General features: G+C 29.3%; 1 protein-coding gene across 4 annotated transcripts in view; it reads left to right on the top strand.

The window, feature by feature from the left end:
* LOC107442297 (peripheral plasma membrane protein CASK) overlaps nucleotides 1-18243 on the top strand; it is a 164023-nt gene that overhangs the window by 136578 nt on the left and 9202 nt on the right. For all 4 annotated transcript variants that reach the window (XM_087156098.1, XM_071188090.2, XM_071188091.2 and 1 more), the window contains 6 exons: nucleotides 991-1069; nucleotides 3469-3554; nucleotides 3633-3701; nucleotides 6746-6983; nucleotides 9028-9177; nucleotides 16156-16236. In XM_087156098.1, coding sequence (XP_087012224.1) covers nucleotides 991-1069; nucleotides 3469-3554; nucleotides 3633-3701; nucleotides 6746-6983; nucleotides 9028-9177; nucleotides 16156-16236 — 703 coding nt within the window. The remainder of the gene's footprint in view (nucleotides 1-990; nucleotides 1070-3468; nucleotides 3555-3632; nucleotides 3702-6745; nucleotides 6984-9027; nucleotides 9178-16155; nucleotides 16237-18243) is intronic.

Here is an 18243-nt window from a genome sequence, read left to right as displayed (position 1 = left end):
TGTTTTCTAGTGTTCAGAACCAATATAAATTTATTTACTTAGAACTTAAAAAATGTATCTTTATTTAATTTCTTTTTTATTTTATTCATGATATTTTTAATAGAAGGAAAAAACATTGTTCTACTTTTGAAGCAGTATTTGAATTAAGAAATAGTCTTATCTTGCCTATCTAGTACTTATCTAATTTTAAGTTGTTGTATTGTACAGTTGTGTCATGAGATGTTTTTTTTTTTAGTTGGCTTTTTATAATAATTATTCTAAGCATATTACGTGGCAGAAAAATAGCATCTTAATTATTTCTCAGAGGAGACTATTTAAGCTACTAATTTTTATAAGTAAGGTTACTATACTTCTATTTTCAAGGAAAATTTTAGTGGAAACCTTAATTTTTACAAAATAAATAAATAAAAATAAAGTACAAATTTGTTAAATTTTTTTAAGTGCTAAAAAACATACTTTTTTTTTTAATTTTATAAAAATTGATTTTTATAAAATTTAAAAAAATTGATTAATTTTTTTAAACTCTAAGCCTAATTCATTTATTTATGTCTGTTTCATTCCTTCTGCTTAATATTGCATTTGAAATATGATAAAAGAATTCAAATAATTTATTCTTTTCTAAATTTTGTTTTATGGAGCTAATTTTTTGGTCCATATTTTTTTAAAAAAAAATTATAATTAATGAAATTAATTGGTTATTGTTTAGCAAAAAAGTATTTTGTTTTCTCAAGATCTTCAAGCACCACATGTTGATTTTTGTATTTTTTGTTAAAGTTAATTGAAGTATATCATGAAAGACAACTGTTCTTTATTGTAAATTAGTTAAAATGCACTTTCAGTTTTTAAGAAAGTTTTTTTTGTTGCATTAGTTATTATATCATTTTAAGCTTTTAATATGCACTAGTTTTATTATTTTTTTTAATGATTTTTGAATATTTTCTGTCAGATTTAGAGTATATTACGCTGAAGATTTCATTTTATTTGGTATAGGGCATCACTTTGAAGCTAGATGATAAAGGCAGGTGCATTGTTGCACGCATAATGCATGGTGGAATGATTCATAGACAAGGTAATTTTGTCCTTAACATTTTTCAGAATATCGGAGTTAAACCTTCATTTTTATGATTTTGTTAAAAAATTTTCATTAATTGTTATGGTATATAATTTTATGCTGAAAAATAAGTTTAAGTAATGAATTCAATTGGATGATGGCGTACTTTCTTCGTTGCACATGCACTATAACTTGACCTAACTGAGTGTAGGACAAATCACATTAGAAATTGAATGTCTAACTTTGTACAGTGAAGTCCCATACCTAGTCTGTTTCCTAAAGTCTATTTTTTATTACAGAAAATTAAATAAACAAGTGTCTTTTCCTTTTTAAAAAAAAATAAATAAACGAACAAGTTGTCTTATAAGTTAAATGAAAAGTTTTCTCTTGTGATCTGCTGCAAATCTTATTTTGAGGAATATTTTCTTGCTTTGTTTTATTATAGCTAAACACTCATACTACTTTAATGGACAGATGTTGAAAAGGAGTAGTTAAAGTAAAAAAAAAAAAGGAATTTTGATGAGAGGAATAAATTATTAATATTAATAAAACTGAATATAAATAGTGCTTAAAATAAACATCAGGCTTTGTTTTGGTTGGTATTAGTTAGGTTTCTTTTAAAATCTTCTTAATTCTGTTCTTTATATAATATATATATTTTTTATCAATATAAAATTGAGGGTAACAATAAGTTGCAAATTATCTCAGATTAACTAAATCAAAATCTGATTTTATTGTATTTTGTAAAAATTCTGCATTATGGTTAATTTTTTTCAGAATTATTGTAAGTTGTATTTTTGAATTATTGTAAAATATTTAGTACAATCTGCAACAATTATCATGAAATTTATATTTCGTTAAGTCTACTGGATTTTGTCCTATTCATGTTGACAGCCATGAAAAGTTGTTGCAATTCATATAGTACTACATGATTTATTCAGTGGTTTGTCATTTTTTTAAAATAAATTGATAACTAAATAAAATAAATAAAAATAAAAAAGAAAGCGAAACATTGTTGTTCATATCATAAAATTAATAAATAAGCAAAACTGAGCTGATTAAACTGAATAAAAAACTGAAATTAAAAAGAATGAGAAACAATGTTGTTCATATCATAAAAATAATAAATAAGCAAAGCTGACTGATTTGGATTCATCCATATTTGAAACATATCAAATATATTAAAAAAGATTGTGTGCAAATTTGTTAAAAATCTTTTTAACATACTGGAGGGTGCACAAAATAATGGAAACACTTATACTAATACATTTTTTCATATTTCTCAAGAAATACTTAAAAAATTATTTTATAACTTCCAAATTGTTTAGATTATGTGATTTCTCATACTTATAAATGAGATGTTAAGTTTTTAGAGGTTTGAGGGATCGACAATAAATTTCAAACGTAAAATAGTGTTTTTGAACACCCTGTGCCAAAAAATGTAGCAATACATTTGTTACTTTGGCTATTATAATGGTAAATTTTGGCAAATAATAGCAATCATTTTGGCTATTATTTGCACAAAATTTCGTAACCTAGCTTAAATATTTATGGAGATATAGACATTTTTATAAGAAATTGATTCTTTTGTCTTACATTTTTTTGCTGTAAGTTTATAAATATAAAAAAAAATTAAACACAATTTTTAGAGCGATTTAAAATTAGTTACAAAATTATTGCTTTAAAATTTGAGAAAAATTCATTTTAAACTGGGAAAGATATAAGTATATAAAGTAGTTCTTCTATACTGTGTATGCGCAAGAAAAATTAAAAAAAAAAAAATTCTTCATTTCATAGAGGCAACTAATAAAAGTAAGTTTGATTTGAAGAATATTTTAAAAATTTAAAAAGTTTCCGGCAATTTTCTAAGTAGTTTTTATACTTTTTATAAGAAACTCAAAATGATAAAGGATTTTCTAGAAATGTTATTTTGCATCGTAAGACAGATTAAATAACATGATAATGCTTTACAATAAACGTTCATACAACGAAATAAGATTGTATAAGAAGAAAAACGGGAAGATACTTTTATGGGATGTTTCCCAACTATGTCAGTGTCATTTTTAATAAATTTTATGTATTAGTACAAAATGAAATTTGTGGAAAACCCCTGATCATTTTGATTTTCTTTTAAAACATACAAAACCTACTTTGAAAATTGCTTGAAGCTTTTTAAATTTTTTAGATATTTAAATCATTTATAAAACTTATGAGAACAAATTTTGATAAGTAATTATTAAATCACATCAGTACTATTTGTGAAGTGGAATTTTTATATTTCAATAAAATATGCTTTAAAGATTGTACACATGATTGGTATTAAATTAATTCTATTTGGATATTTATTGAGTGAAGCTTTTTGCTAAGTTGCTGTGTTCTGCTCTGTTTAAATTGAAAAATTTAATTTACATTTCTAGCTACTCTTCATGTTGGAGATGAAATTCGAGAAATCAACAATGTTAGTGTTGCTAATCAAACTGTAGATGCTTTACAAAAAATGCTGGTTTGTAAGATTTTTTTTATCGATTGAGCTTTATTTACTTTTTCTATTGTGTGAAATAATGTTTTCTGTTTTCAATAGAGAGATGCACGAGGAAATGTAACATTCAAAATTATTCCAAGTTATAGAACTGGACCTCCTACTTGTGAGGTTCGTATTTCAATTTTTTCAGAAACTTATAATCACAATGGTTTGTGTTGTGAATGGAATCCAAAAAGCCTTTGTTCGAATCAGAAAATCTCAAATCACTATGTCAATAATTTATAAGATAAAAAAAAGATTGATGAGTTATTTGCAAAATTTTTGCTTACATGGATTTCATTCACTTAATTAGTTGTACTTATTTAGTTTGGTGTGGTAGGGCTCTTCATTTGTTACTTATTTAGACATAAATTTTTTGAATTTTGTTTATGTAACATGAACTAAATATAATTGACCCTTTTGTAATACAGTAGAGCCTTGATTGATCTCTTCTAATGGAACTATTCATTACGAACGGTAGATAGGGGAAAATGATGAATGTGGATCTTCGTAAAATCTAAAATAATGTCTTGAAAATATGTGAAAGGTAAGAAAGAAGTAATGAACTAAAAGAGTCAATAAATTTACAATAAGTTTTTAAAATTATATTTAAAAAAAATTACGATGCAAATGGAAGATGAATTAACATATTTATTTAAAATATTTGGAAATTTTGCTTTGCACAGTCTTTTTTTCAATGCACAAATAACTTTTTTTCAATATTTGTAGTAGATTGCTATTCATTTTCTGTAAGTTTGTACAAATACAGAAAGTTTTTCATTGTTTCAAATGCTTTGAAGTCATCTACAAATATTGGCACTGGTTTTGGTTCTGTCTTACTATCTTCATTAATATCACTAACTTCTGCAACAGTTTTTGGAACCCACAACACCACATTTTTCAATATTTTCATCAACTGCTGTATTTAAACCAAACAAGATGTTGAGACTTTTTCATGAGTGTAATAAGTCTTCATTTTCTTCTTCATCATTAGCATAAGGAGTCCTATTTACTTATTGAAATAAAATACTTTCAACATTTTTTTAAAGTGTCAGTAGAATTTTCAAACAATAGATGCAGGGGTGATTATATTCTTGTCTTGTTCCCTTATTCTGTGTTTTTTATTTCAACCTTCTGAATCTAAAAACTAGGAGCTGTGCTTGTGATTTTTACCCGTTTTTCGAGACCATTGGCCTGTGAACTTCCACGAATCAGAAACTTATAATCTGATAAAAAACAATTTCACTGAGTTCCGCACTCTAGAATTCAAATTTGAAATTTTCATTAAATCCCATTAAAGAAACATTTATGTATAGGTGAAGCTTTATTAATTGGCAGAAATCCACCAATTTAATTCTTTTGGTTTGGCGAATTGTTATCATTTTGAATATTTGAAACTGTCAGAAGCCACTAATATCACAGTTCATATTCACACAATTTTGATATCAAACAGCGATCTTTGTTTTTACCCAATTTGAAAATGATAAATTCAGAGCTTCCACAACTCAGGGGAAAAGTCAGAAAAGGAAAAATCGAATTGTCTGGTAATTTTATTTTAACTCTAAAATTCAGGGAATAGTGTCTGGAAAAAATGCAATTTTTTTTACCAAAAACCTTAAATGGAAACAAAACATTCTTTGAATTTTCAGTAACAGTAATCAGTTATTGAGATTCAAGTTAAATAATTCTAACATCTATTACAATTTTTTTATAAAATTCCACTTTTTAGAGAAACTTTTACATGTTTCCATTCTCATTCTATTATATGGTTTTGCGCACAATATCTAATATTTGATCTAACAAATAAAAAAAAAATCAGTTTTCTGAAGAATTATTTCATGATATAGATAAAGAGTAGAATAGATTTTCATTGAAATTTACCTGATATACTTAGAAAAGTCATGGAATTTTTTTTTTCTGAAATTGACTGGGAACCTTCACATTGTGATTTGTATTCAGGTGATTCCTATTCTCACAATTCAAAAATGCAAAGTTGTGATTCTTGTTAAGAATTAAGTTCTCTCTTAAAGTAATTACTATGAAATTTTGATATTCTTTATTGCTATTTAGTTTAAATATAAATCTTTTTCAAAAAATTATATTAAACGTGTATGGTAGATAAATTGATATTTTAATATCGAGTTTTTGCACATAAAAATTTTGGGCTTTTTTCACTTTGTGTCTCAATTACCCCTGATAGATGTGGGAATGTGCTAGTTTTAACAATGATCTAAACGGGTATTATGAATATTATAAGAAATCATTAATGATGGGACAGTTAAAACAAGATTATACTTACAGGTAAACTAAAGATGTGAGAATGGTGGATTGAGGTTTGACTCAATCTAGATACTGGTATAATGTAATTGTACCATGTTTGCATTTCTTTGTTCCTAATTCAATAACAGAAATCAATGTATAGTTTTAAGTATTATGGAGAAATTTAAATGAAGATCAAATTATTTATTATGGCTTGTCATGTTTTCTAGTTTTGGTAATTTGAGGTCAAAAGCAACTTTTACCTCTGCAGAAGTATCTGCGAAGCCCAATGGCTGAGTGATGCCACGCTCTCATGCCAAAAGTGGGGTGTTCTGTCCTTGGACCAGACAAGGTGGACTCAGCCTTTTATCCCTTCAGTGGGTTGGTAAAATGAGTGCCAAGCATGCTTGGGGACTAGTCACTCAGAGTTCCATGTTCGACCAAAGCATCTCTTGCATCCCAGAGCTTAAGGTTAAGAAAACTGAGATGGGTATGGTATGCTCTGGCACCATTGAGTTTAGAAGTTTATGTTTTTTGATCTGCTTTAAATGTTTTGTAGGGTGCCTAGATAATTTTAAAAGCGGAAGCGATATTAAGAGGGATCATATCTATTTTACTATTTGGTCGTTGTGTATGAAATATGTAAAAAAAAGAAATTGGATTGATGTTGATAGCTTACAGATATAAGGAGCTATTTCAATCATTCCATATTTTCACACACCCTTATTTTCTCTACATTTTTGTCATGCAAGTGGCAGGTTGTTCAGGCGAGCAGGATAAAACAATGGCGAATGAGAGTCGAGGAATTTCTGGAAGGTCAGCTTTGCGGCATTTTCAAAATTAAACTATTTGCTGACCAATATCAAAATATCTATATATTTTTGAAGAAATTCAGCAGAAATTTATGATTTTAGATATTTGTACGAGCTCAATTTGACTATGATCCAAAAGCAGATGATCTTATTCCATGTCCACAAGCTGGCATCAAATTTAAAACAGGTGATATCTTGCAAGTCATCAGCAAAGATGATCATAATTGGTGGCAAGCAAGAAAAGAAGGATCAGATACAACAGCTGGATTGATTCCATCTCCAGAATTACAGGAGTGGCGTATTGCTAGCTTGGCTGTTGAACGGTCTCGAAATGATCAAGGTAAAATTTTTACTTTGTTTAAGGCAGAAATGCTAATTAGTTTCTTTTGAGTTGAAATTATCTATTGCAATATTGTTTTAGCACAGAGCTTTGAAGTTTTGCTTAGGATAAATTTTAGAGCTTCCTAGTATAGCATTTTCATAATTAAGCACAGTGCGCAAAAAAGATATAGCCTAGAATAACTTCTGTTCTAGAATAAGAATTAAGTGTCAATCCTAATGGTTCAAATGGGTGACCTCAATCAAATATGCTAATTAATTAATGCAGATGATATTTCAAGTTATCGAAAATTAGGGTATTCAGTTACATTCAAAAGTTTTGATGTTTCATGTAAAATATCTAAAATAGAATATAGAGCTGGTTATAAAGGCTTAAATATAGGAATTATCTATGAATTTGGTTTCTTTTTTAAAAGAATTGAGAAAAAAAAACCCGGCAAAACAGTAACTCAATAGTTAAAATAGTATTTATTGACCATAATTTTTTAATGTTTTTTTGTTGTACGAATTGTTAATGTTTTTTTGCATAATTTTTTAATGTTTTTTTGTTTTATTGTCTATTTAGAATTCAACAATATTTTGATATATTTAACTTCTTTTGTTTTCACTACTATTCTGTGACTTTTTGCTGTTTGATTATAGTTTAAAAATAAAACCCTTTTCAAGAGAATTAGTAGTCTTTCATAAATAATTCGTGGAAAAAAATATGTGCTTGCATATTGAAATAATTGATAAATCCTCAAAACAACTTATTAACATTACATTTTAAAAAAGTATACTCACCTATCCTAAACTATTTAGAAACAGAAAAAAAGATATATAAGTTTAGATTTAGCTCAAAACTAGAATTTTAAACCATAATTTAAAAACAATATCACTAATTAGTATCATTTTACAATTTCTTTAAAGGTATAAAAATATACATCTCATTCTTCTTTAAAATTAATCAGAAGATAACATTGCACTAGAATGTTTTGGTGTTAAACCAAGACTATGCTGGCTTCACTGCTTTGAAGGTCTTGTCATTTCATCTTTCATTACAATTAATTATCTTTCATATAATTTTTGGGAATTATAAAATGTAAAAAATGTCAATTGCAAATAAAAAAAGAGGTGTTTTATCATAATAAAACATACAGGTGGCGTCACTTCTGGACGATGTTAAAAATCATCTTTGGAACTTCTTTATCTGGAATTGACTCACCCAAGGGTAATTCCAGACTTTTTGTAAAAGGTCCTGTAAATCTACTGAAAATGTAAAGAACGTAATAAATTTTTTGTACTATACCTATGAAAATCTATGTGGCATATTCCTGTGATTTGTCAAGACTTTTGTGATAGTTCTTAGTCGTAGTTTTGAAATTATGAATTGAAGCAGTCATTGATTTAATTTCATTTTTCAAAAGAAAAATGTTTAAAAATGTCAATTTTTAAGAAAATATTTTTTGTGAAGAATCTGTTTTCAGAATAAAATATTTTGTGAAAAACCCGTTTTTGTGATAAAATATTTTCTGAATGGTCCTTTTTTGTGATAAAAAAATTGTGAATGATTTTTTAATTGATTCCAATTTTTTCTATAACAACCCCTGATGCCACCCAACTTTTGCAGATTATCTGAGCTTTTCTACAGATGAAATTATTTTTGATCCTGTTGTAAAACATATTTCATTTCAGCATTTGTCTCTTCAGTTCTAACAATTGCCTTTTCCCCAGTAAAAGTTCTGGGACACTTAAAATTCTGTTAACGCAGTTCTTTCTGAACAAACAGTGAATATTTCTGATAATATTATGCAATGCAACGATCACAGAAAGCAGTAATTTTAACATACAAATGAATAGAAAAAATGATAACCGAGTAATTTTGATAACAATAAGCGATTGTTAACAATAACTGCGATCACATTAAGGGGAGACTATGCTATTATACGTTTAGAATATCTTTAAATATACTGAAATTTTATTTTTGATGCTGGCAATTGTACTTAAGTAAATCTGATTGAATTTTGATGATTCATAAATAATGTTTTATTTCTTTATCACTTTAGTAAATTGCTCATTTTTTGGACGTAAGAAGAAGCACTACAGAGATAAATATTTAGCCAAACATAATGCTGTATTTGATCAACTGGATTTGGTCACTTATGAGGAAGTAGTTAGACTTCCGGGTTACAGAAGGAAAACTTTAGTCTTATTAGGTAATTGTATATTAAATACTTAATAAGTAGTAAACTTATTCTTATACTATATTTCTTATTTATAAAATGACAAAAATCTATTTTGTTTTTGAACTTTTTGTGTTCCCCTGTAACAACAGCAATACTTCATCGTTATAATGTGTAGATAAAGTTATAATTTCTTTGTTTAGAATGATTAAATTCAAATTAAACAAAGAGTTTGGTTAAAACAATCGTAATATGCGATCTCATTTAGTAGAATAAAATAGAAAATAGGGTTTTTTGAAAATAAAATAGAATTTTTTGGTAGTTATTAAAATGGAATTTCACTTGGTTTTTAAAATCTCATTGTTGATAATGCTTTAAAAAATATAATATTTATTTGTTCAGCAAACTTCGAATCACGCATTTCTCTCAATTATTTTCAATTCACCCACGATCCCACGTGGATTTACGATTGCTTTTTTGTCAGTTATCGCTACCTATTTTCATAATTTTTTAATGCTGCATTTTCACACTCTGGAAATTTTAAATTGCTCATTTGTAGCATTACTTTTGTACTTTTAGATGCACTCGATTTGTGAAGATTTTATTGTCCACGTGTTTTATTTTCTTCAAGGGGAAAATTTCGATTTAATTTTTAATATAATATTATTACGATCTGGGAATTCATAAATAATCACTTAATGACCCGCTTTAGTTGTGATGATTTCATCTCAAATCCGCTATTTTTTCTAATTGTGAAATTTTGCCAACTCTGAAATTAATCACGTGTTTTTTTGGCGGTAATAATCCTTTTACGCAATGCCTGAGAAAAAATACACAATTTTTTTTTCACACTGTAGTGAAATGCTGATTTTCGTTTCTGTGATATCCAATTTTTTTTCATATTGTAGTGGAAATTGAATTAAAATCTTACTAACATCGTAAAGAAGCAGAAAAGCAAAGGATCCTTATCCCTGCATACTATTTTTAACAAGTCGCAAATGTAAAGAATTTTTTTTTTTTGAAATGGGAAAAGAGTTTTGTTAATTTTATCTGTTAAAAAGTGTCTGGAAAAGAGACCGACATTTCCAGTAAACGGATGTTCAGATATGAGACTTTGTACTCTATATCTTTTTTTCAAAATCCTATATTTTTAATACCATGTTATTCCGACATGAAAATTTCTAATTAAAACTTGAGGCAAAACTTTTGAATGCATTGTACTCATCTACGTTATTTTCTGATTGCTTTTTTGGCTATTTCCACTTGTATTTTCTTCTTGTGGCAGTCTTTATGGGAAGTTATTACCAATATAACAATTTCAAATATAAGGAGTCACTTTTAACATGCTCCATTCATAACAATTCTATCCTAAATCCATGTTATTTATGGATCTTTTCTTTTTATTCACTTATTTTAATACAATGCTATGATTAGAGAATTTTGTGTTTAAGTTATTACTTTTTTAGGCACTTGATTTGGGAGGATCACAGCGTAAATCCACTTTAATTTTTTATCGCTTTTTTTGGCAGTTATTACAGTTGCATTTTGATTTTCCAGATATCTCGACATCGCTTTTAAAAATCCTGATGTTCTTAATAAGTTATTATTGCGACACGTAAAATTCAGTTGTCATGATTTTCAAATTTTAATACTTCAATACTCCAACGTAATTTCATGCCGTTGGAGGATAGTTTTTTTGGCAGTTATTTATATTTTTTTTGGTGCCTTTCACATAGTTTTTCAAATTTCGATATTTTTATTGTGTTGTCATTACAACAATCGAATATGACTTATCACTTTTTGACACTTTTGATTCAGGATGATTCTAGCATAATTTCACATTATTAGATGATATTTTTTTGGCAATTATTTATTCTTGCAACCCTTTCACATGTTTTTTTAAAATTCTGATTATTTTAATACATTATTACGACACATGTGTTTTGAATTTGAGTATAATTTTTTTACTTGTTCGATTCGTGAGGACTTTGTTGTAAATTCATGTCGTTTTACGATAATTTATTTTGGCCATTTCCACTTGTTTTTTTCCATTCTGATATTTTTTACTCTATTGTTAATCCATGTTATGGATAATTTTTTTGACAACTGTTTTTCATTTTGCGACTATTTCCACAAGATTTTTCCCATTCTAATATAATTAATACAATGTTGTGACTAGCCAATTTTGTGTTTTAGTAATAATTTTTTATGTACTTGATTTGCTATGATTCCATAGTTGATCCAAATGAATTTTTTATTGAAATGAATTTTCGGCAGACTTAAAATTTTTTCATTTATTTCGACATCATTTCGAAAGTCTCAATAATTTTAAAATGTTGTTATTACGACACAAGACATTTTCAAAATTCGAGAATTATTCTCAGTTTAAAAACTGATTTATAGAATGTGTAAAATTAACTGAGGAATTAGTTTTAAGTATTTTGGGGGAATATATTATCATTTTCAGTTAATAAACGCCCTTCCTTATTGTAAGGTCTCAAGGGAACCTTGCAATAATACATTAGAAATTATATATGTGTGTATATGATTATTTTTACTTTTAACATATTCTTCACTATTTCTCATCCTATTTTATGGTTGACTGTGTTTTAAAATTTATTTTTTAATCTTCAAATTGCTTTTTAATAGATAGTTTTAATTGCTTTAAATTACAACTAAACTACTACAATTTCAAATACCGTATTTTTCGGCAAAAGCGCCGCATATCGATAAAAATGAAATTAAAAAAACAAAATTATAGTAGCGCTCAATGGCGCTAAACCGTGCATATCAGCATCCTTATAGAAAATACTTTTAAATTACCATTTAGAACATCTGTATAATAAGAAATTACATTTTTTTATACATTTCATAAAGTAAATTTTAATTTCTAAATTATAATAAAAAATTTCTTTTTCAGCAAAAAAAAAACAACAAAAAATGTTCTCTTTCAGCGAAAAAACCGCCCTACAAAACGATATTAAATAAAGTTGTTCTTACCAGTTGGCACCGCGCCCAAAAAAAGAAGAAGATTTATATGCTCAGTAGCTGAATTAACGCTGAACTGATTACAGAAATCCGTAAAACAATGTAATAAGAAAAGTAAAATAAAAATTCACTGAAAAAAAAGATTTGAAAATTTATTACCGTTAACAACTTGAGGAAACACTAATAATAACGAAACAGCTAATAATAGCGAAATAACTAATAATAACAAGAATAAGAAATTACTAAGCAAAATTCTGAAGAAGGAATGAGCGAAGGGGAAATAAGTTTCACTTTCACTATACTTGGAGATGGAATTTTAGTGGGTAGAATGCCCTCCCTCTCCTTCAATGGAAATAACACAATGTGACTCAACTTAGAGAGAAGAAAATGTTTAAAAGAGGGGTGTACTCCACCTCCTCCATGTGTCATTTCTACTGGAGCTGTTTAGGAGGAATCGATCAGTTATTTTAAAAGGGGTTGGGGAAAAGAAAAGGGTATGGGACCCCTAATCCAGCATCCCGAAATTCGGCACTTAATCTGATCTATTTTTTTTTTAAAGAAATTTATATTGATAAGACAAAAAAAAAAAAAAAAAAAAAAAACAGCTATATTCTTTTTATTTGGAATTTTATTCTGTTGAAGTAACTTACTTTATTTTATCTTTTAAAAATAAAAAAGAAGCTTGAAAAAAAAATCAGTGTCAAAGGAAACATCTGTTTCTAAAGCAGTTTAAAATAAAGTGAGAAGTAAAAACACCTGCATTACCAATGAACAAAATAAAAAAATGCAAGTTGGAAAAAACTGATCAATCAATCTTGACAGCTGTGCTTGTGCTTTACTGGTTTGTCCCCACATTTCCCTCCTCTGTTTGACCATAAATTGGCCGCACCCAGTTGACATTGAAACTACCATGTGAATTACAAAATGAATTCTATCCCTTTTGCGGTATTTTATTCGACTCATAAATTTTTTATTTTGCCGCTTTTTTATTAGTTATTAACTGTTAATTTGTTTTGTTAATAGTTAGCTTGTTTTTTTCTTGTAATTAGTTGTTTGCTTGTTTTTTTATTGTTATTAGTTTTTGGCTTGTTTTTTGTTGTTATTCATTGTTAGTTTCTTAGCATTAATTGTTACTTTTTTCTTTTTTAGTTCCTTGTTAGCTTTTTTTATATTTTCTTTGCGAGGCAAACGTCTTTTGTTAAAACAAAATGTTATCTAAAAGAAAAAAACGAGAACTATGATCTCTCTTCGGAGAAGAAATGATTATTTCTTCTTCAGAGGATTCGGATTATTTCTTCTTGATTATATTATATAGATTATTATTTTAATTAATAAAATTTCATAAGATGGGCCAGTTTTAAATTCACCCCATAATAATCTACGATCGAAACTTGACTAAATTTATTGGTTTTTCTGAAATTAGCAGTGTAATTAAATTATAGTAATATTTGGGCGCCATATTGGAATTTCCGAAAGAGATCTGAAGTTCGGCATTATGTCAGTCCCGTGAGTGTCGAATTTAGGGTCCAATTACTTCCTGTTCTGTTCGCTCCAATTATAATTGCCATGGCGCTAAGTAGATTTCTAGCTTGCGATTTTTCTTTAAGCTGGGGGTGGATACAAGATGCATAAGTTTTTAATTTTCTCCTTATGCGATGTTTTTTTAAAATTATTTCGTTAATTTATTTTCTTACAAACTGCTGCTGAAAGTTTGCTAAGAATTGGCGATGTTCTATATCAGATCGCGATACGGGTGAATATTTCGTCGACTTCGTTATAAATTTTTTTTAATAGTCTTTCTCTCAGAAAATTATTTCATCTTAAATAACTTTCCTTGACAAATTTTTTTGCCACTAAAAATATTGCATCAAAAGCACCGCTGAATCGGAAGCAAAGGGAAAAATCAACTTTTTTTTCGATAGTGCCGCGGTGCTTTCACTGAAAAATACGGTATATGTTGAATAATATGTCATTTTTTGAAACAAATCTTAAATTTTGCTCCTACAATCTCCTGTGACTGCTACGAATCTCAAAATTTCATGCTCCATAAATTGCTCCAAATTGAAGTGTCCCACTTCCCATTCTCCTGGTTTTATAAACTCCGTTATAACACCAGGGTCAAATAGGCTTAATGTAGACTCATTTCACACTATTCTAATAATCAAGGTCCCGCAGTGGACTGATGGTTAAGACACGGTTCCCAGCAGATCACTGCAGTCAAGCATCACTGGCTATGGTCAGTGTGCGGGTGGGTGACCACTTGGATCAGTCTGCGTAGGGACCGAGGGTGTGCTACCGTAAAGTGCTCGACTTCGCGCGCAGGTCGTCGGGCTACCGAAACAGGGTTGCCATCTCCTCCGCAGAGGATCAAAATTGTGATGGCATGTCTTCGGATCATCCTCCGGGATGTTTCCCAGACCGTCGCCAATAGCCCATTGTGCAGCTCTAGTGCGACGTAAATTAACAACAACAATCTAATAATCAAGTGTGAGTTTAAACTGAGAAAAAAATGGCAGTTGAGTTTTTCTGCAAAGATGTATGAGTAACATATGAGAATATACGAGTTATAAAATTTTTTATAATTGAAGTATAATTTATCTATAGTGAGATAAATTTCCTTTTAACTTAAAAATGATAAATGTCCCTCATTTTTCTCAATTTTCTGGCCATCGTACTCGCCACATGTTTATTTATTTATTTATTTTTGGGCATATTTATCGATTTCCTCCTTCTTGCTTTCTGTCCACTCTCATCCTTTTTAAAAGCTGTGCAAATATTTGTGAAATACAATGACCTTTTACATAATAGGTGCTCTTATTTGGGGGATATAGTGCCCTTTTCAGTTTTTAGCACCCTGCTCCTTTTAGTGTATGGAAAGAATTTTAGACAAGATTTCTAAAAGTATTTAAAAAAGGATAAATATTGTAGTTAAAAATATAATTTTAAAGTTATACCTGCCTGAACTGTTTTAGCAACTTAAAAAAAAATATTTAGGTGTCATTGACGCTGGACTGTTACATTTAAAGTTTTAACCCTGTTTACCCTGCTTTAATCAGTGAAATTTCAGTAATTATGAATATGAATGTATTAGTCTTCTATGAATAATCCATCTGGAAATGCCTAATGAAGAAATTCAAATAAGATTTGTTCAGTTATCCCTGATTAACTTTCAAAACAGTGATAAGATTTTTATGTTCCAGGAAGGAATCTTTATAGCAGGAAAAGCTTATGTAAGATATTCAAATTTAGTGTTTGTAGACAGTAATATAAGTTACTAATTCAGACACTTAAGCATGCTTTCTCTGAATAAACACACTTTTTTAAATGAATTTGAATTTTTGTTCTCCTACAAGATATAGGGGTTAGTGTTATCTGTTAGACATGATTTCATTAGTTTATCTGGAAAAGCGGTCCAAGGTGTAAGCACCTTGATTTTATTTTTTGTGCATTTCACTATATCTTGAATTATTCAAGCAACTCTAAACCTTCCGGCTCATAATTATAAAACTTTCCTATAAAAATATAGTTTTATTCAAAAAAAATAGTTTTTAAAATGATTTGTTTGCTTTTTTTTTGTACCGAAATTTAGGATAAATAGACTATCTCTTATCTGTATTTAAAAGTTATATTAGCATAACATATCTGTGGTGCAGCCTAAACTGTGATTTTATTTTACCACAAGCTTCGCACGAGAATTCCATGATAGGCATGGATTTATTAAAATATAAGTGTTTGCATAAAATATTTGGGAGTAGTGACCACAATCAGATTGTTTGTTCTAAAAATGGTAAATTTTTCTTATTTTTAACCATTATTTATTAAAATATGATATAATACATCAAATTCTTCAGACAAGATGTCATCCACAAATATCTAGTATTTTTTGATCCAGTCAACTAAGCGTTCAGAAAAATCTTCATGAGTTTAGGTTTTACTAACTCTTGATATTATTATAAGCTGCATTAATATTTAAATAGTTGTTGTAACCCTTATCATTTTAATAATTATCTATTTTTTATGTAGGTGCTCATGGGGTAGGAAGGCGTCACATTAAAAACACTCTCATAAGTAATCACCCTGAGCAGTATGCATATCCAATTCCTCGTAAGTTAAGGCAAAATCTTTTTTGACTTATTTTTGATGAGACATTTCTTATTTGGTTTTAAAATGCCTTCTGTGTGACTTAAAGTTTTAATATTCATAACTTTATGCACAATAACCACCTTTTAAAGAATTTTGAATCAGTGGATTTTTAAATTGCTTCTTGAAAATTGCTTTTTGAAATTTTTGGTCACCCAGAAAATGTTGTCCTGATTTCAAAAGATTTTAAATTGCTTTTTTGAATACCATTTCAAAAAAAATTTTCTTCAATTTTATAAATAATTTCTTAAAAACTAAATAAGAAAGAAATTATGATAGTTGAAAAGAAATTGCCTGAATTATTCATTCATGACGAAGTAGACATGCAAGATGTGTGTACAAATAAGAATATCTTCATAAAATAAAATAAAAATAATTTTCTAATTTAAGGAATCCCAGCGAAACTCCTATTTATGAGGAAGTAGTTACTGCGGACAATAATCACCAGGTGGATAGCTAATTTGCTATCCCCCAGGTATGTTTGTTCCTCTTTACTGGGTACAAGCATGAGAGTGCATGCAACCTCAGGATGTCCTTAGGGAGGGGTTTTGTCCCCTATCTATGGTGTATGGTTATGGACTCTTTGTTAGTTCGGTTAACTGATCTTGGCATTCCCTGTGTCGGGTATGCTGATCACGGAGTTATTGTTGGCAAAGGCAAGCATGGCAAAACAGTCTGTGATATCATGAATAATGCACTTCTAGAAGTAGCTGGGTGGTACTCTGACTCTGGCTTATCTGTCAACCCGTCCAAGATAAGTTTTGTAGCCTTCACAAGAAAAAAGCATCTTGATCTAAGTAATATATACCTAGACTATAAATTGGAACTCACGGAGAAAGTCAAGTTTCTCGAGGTTTATTTTGACTCCAAACTTAATTGGGGTTATCACCTAGAATACTGTATCAGCAGGGCCAGGAAGATTTTCTGGTCTTGCAGAAATGCTATTGGTAGAACCTGGGGATTATCCCCCAAAATAGTCCTATTATCGCATGTGACACAATCGTCTGGTGGTCGAGGACTTGATTGAGCTCCGCCAGACTACAAAGAATGGTAGCCTTGTCAGGCTGTCTTAGGACCACTCCCACAGCTGCTCTTGTGAGCTTACTTGGGCTTCTTCCATTGAACTTACGTATTGAAGTTGAAGCTCAGACAGGCATGAAGCGTCTTATGTACCTTGGCTTATGAAAAGAGAATTCCAAACACTTGTTATGGGGTTATCTTATTTCACAAGTGATGGATATACCCTCTTTTATTATGCCTAGTGATTATTTGTCACTAAGATATGTTTTTCATAAGCCTTTTAAGATCCATTTTCCTACTAGAGATTAATGGTTTAATTCTCTTCGGTGGCTTAAAGGCAAATGTCTAATATGGTACACTGATGGTTCAAGGCTTGGTCTCAAATGAGGAGCAGGAATTTATTGCTCCAATGATGGTACCAAACTTCACTTTCCCTTGGGAAGTTATGCCACTGTTTTTCAGGTTGAGGTCTATACCATTATCTTGTGCTGTAAGATATGCTTAGACAGGGGATATCAAAATATGACTATCCACATCTGTTATGGCTGTCTGCCTGCTCTCCTATCACTGTCAAAGTACAAATTCACCTCTTTGCTAGTGTGGGAATGTCTTTCGATCCTTTGTGACCTATCTACTCATAACAGGGTATATCTGCTTCGGGTACCTGGACGTATGGGTATTCTTGGAAATGAGCTAGCTGATGAAGCATCACGAGCTGGCTCTAGTGCAATTTTTTGGGGCCCTGGACTTGCATTGGGAATTTCTTCCACCTCTTTTAGGGCGTCTATATTTAAGCTGTATGGCAAAATTGCCCATAAGCAATGGCGCATCGCTGACGGTCAGAAACAAGCTAAGGAGCTGAATCGTGACTGTCCTAGTGTATGTCAAAAAGAGCTTTTAAAGCTTTATAGAAACAGTTTGAGGAAGATCATTGGTCTTCTTACTAGACAC

Source organism: Parasteatoda tepidariorum, chromosome 12, assembly GCF_982258835.1.
Source record: "Parasteatoda tepidariorum strain Cologne lab strain chromosome 12, Ptep-v5.0, whole genome shotgun sequence".
Lineage (NCBI taxonomy): Eukaryota > Metazoa > Arthropoda > Arachnida > Araneae > Theridiidae > Parasteatoda > Parasteatoda tepidariorum.
The sequence above is the reverse complement of the archived record's forward strand: the minus strand, read 5'-3'. Positions and strand labels throughout refer to the sequence as shown.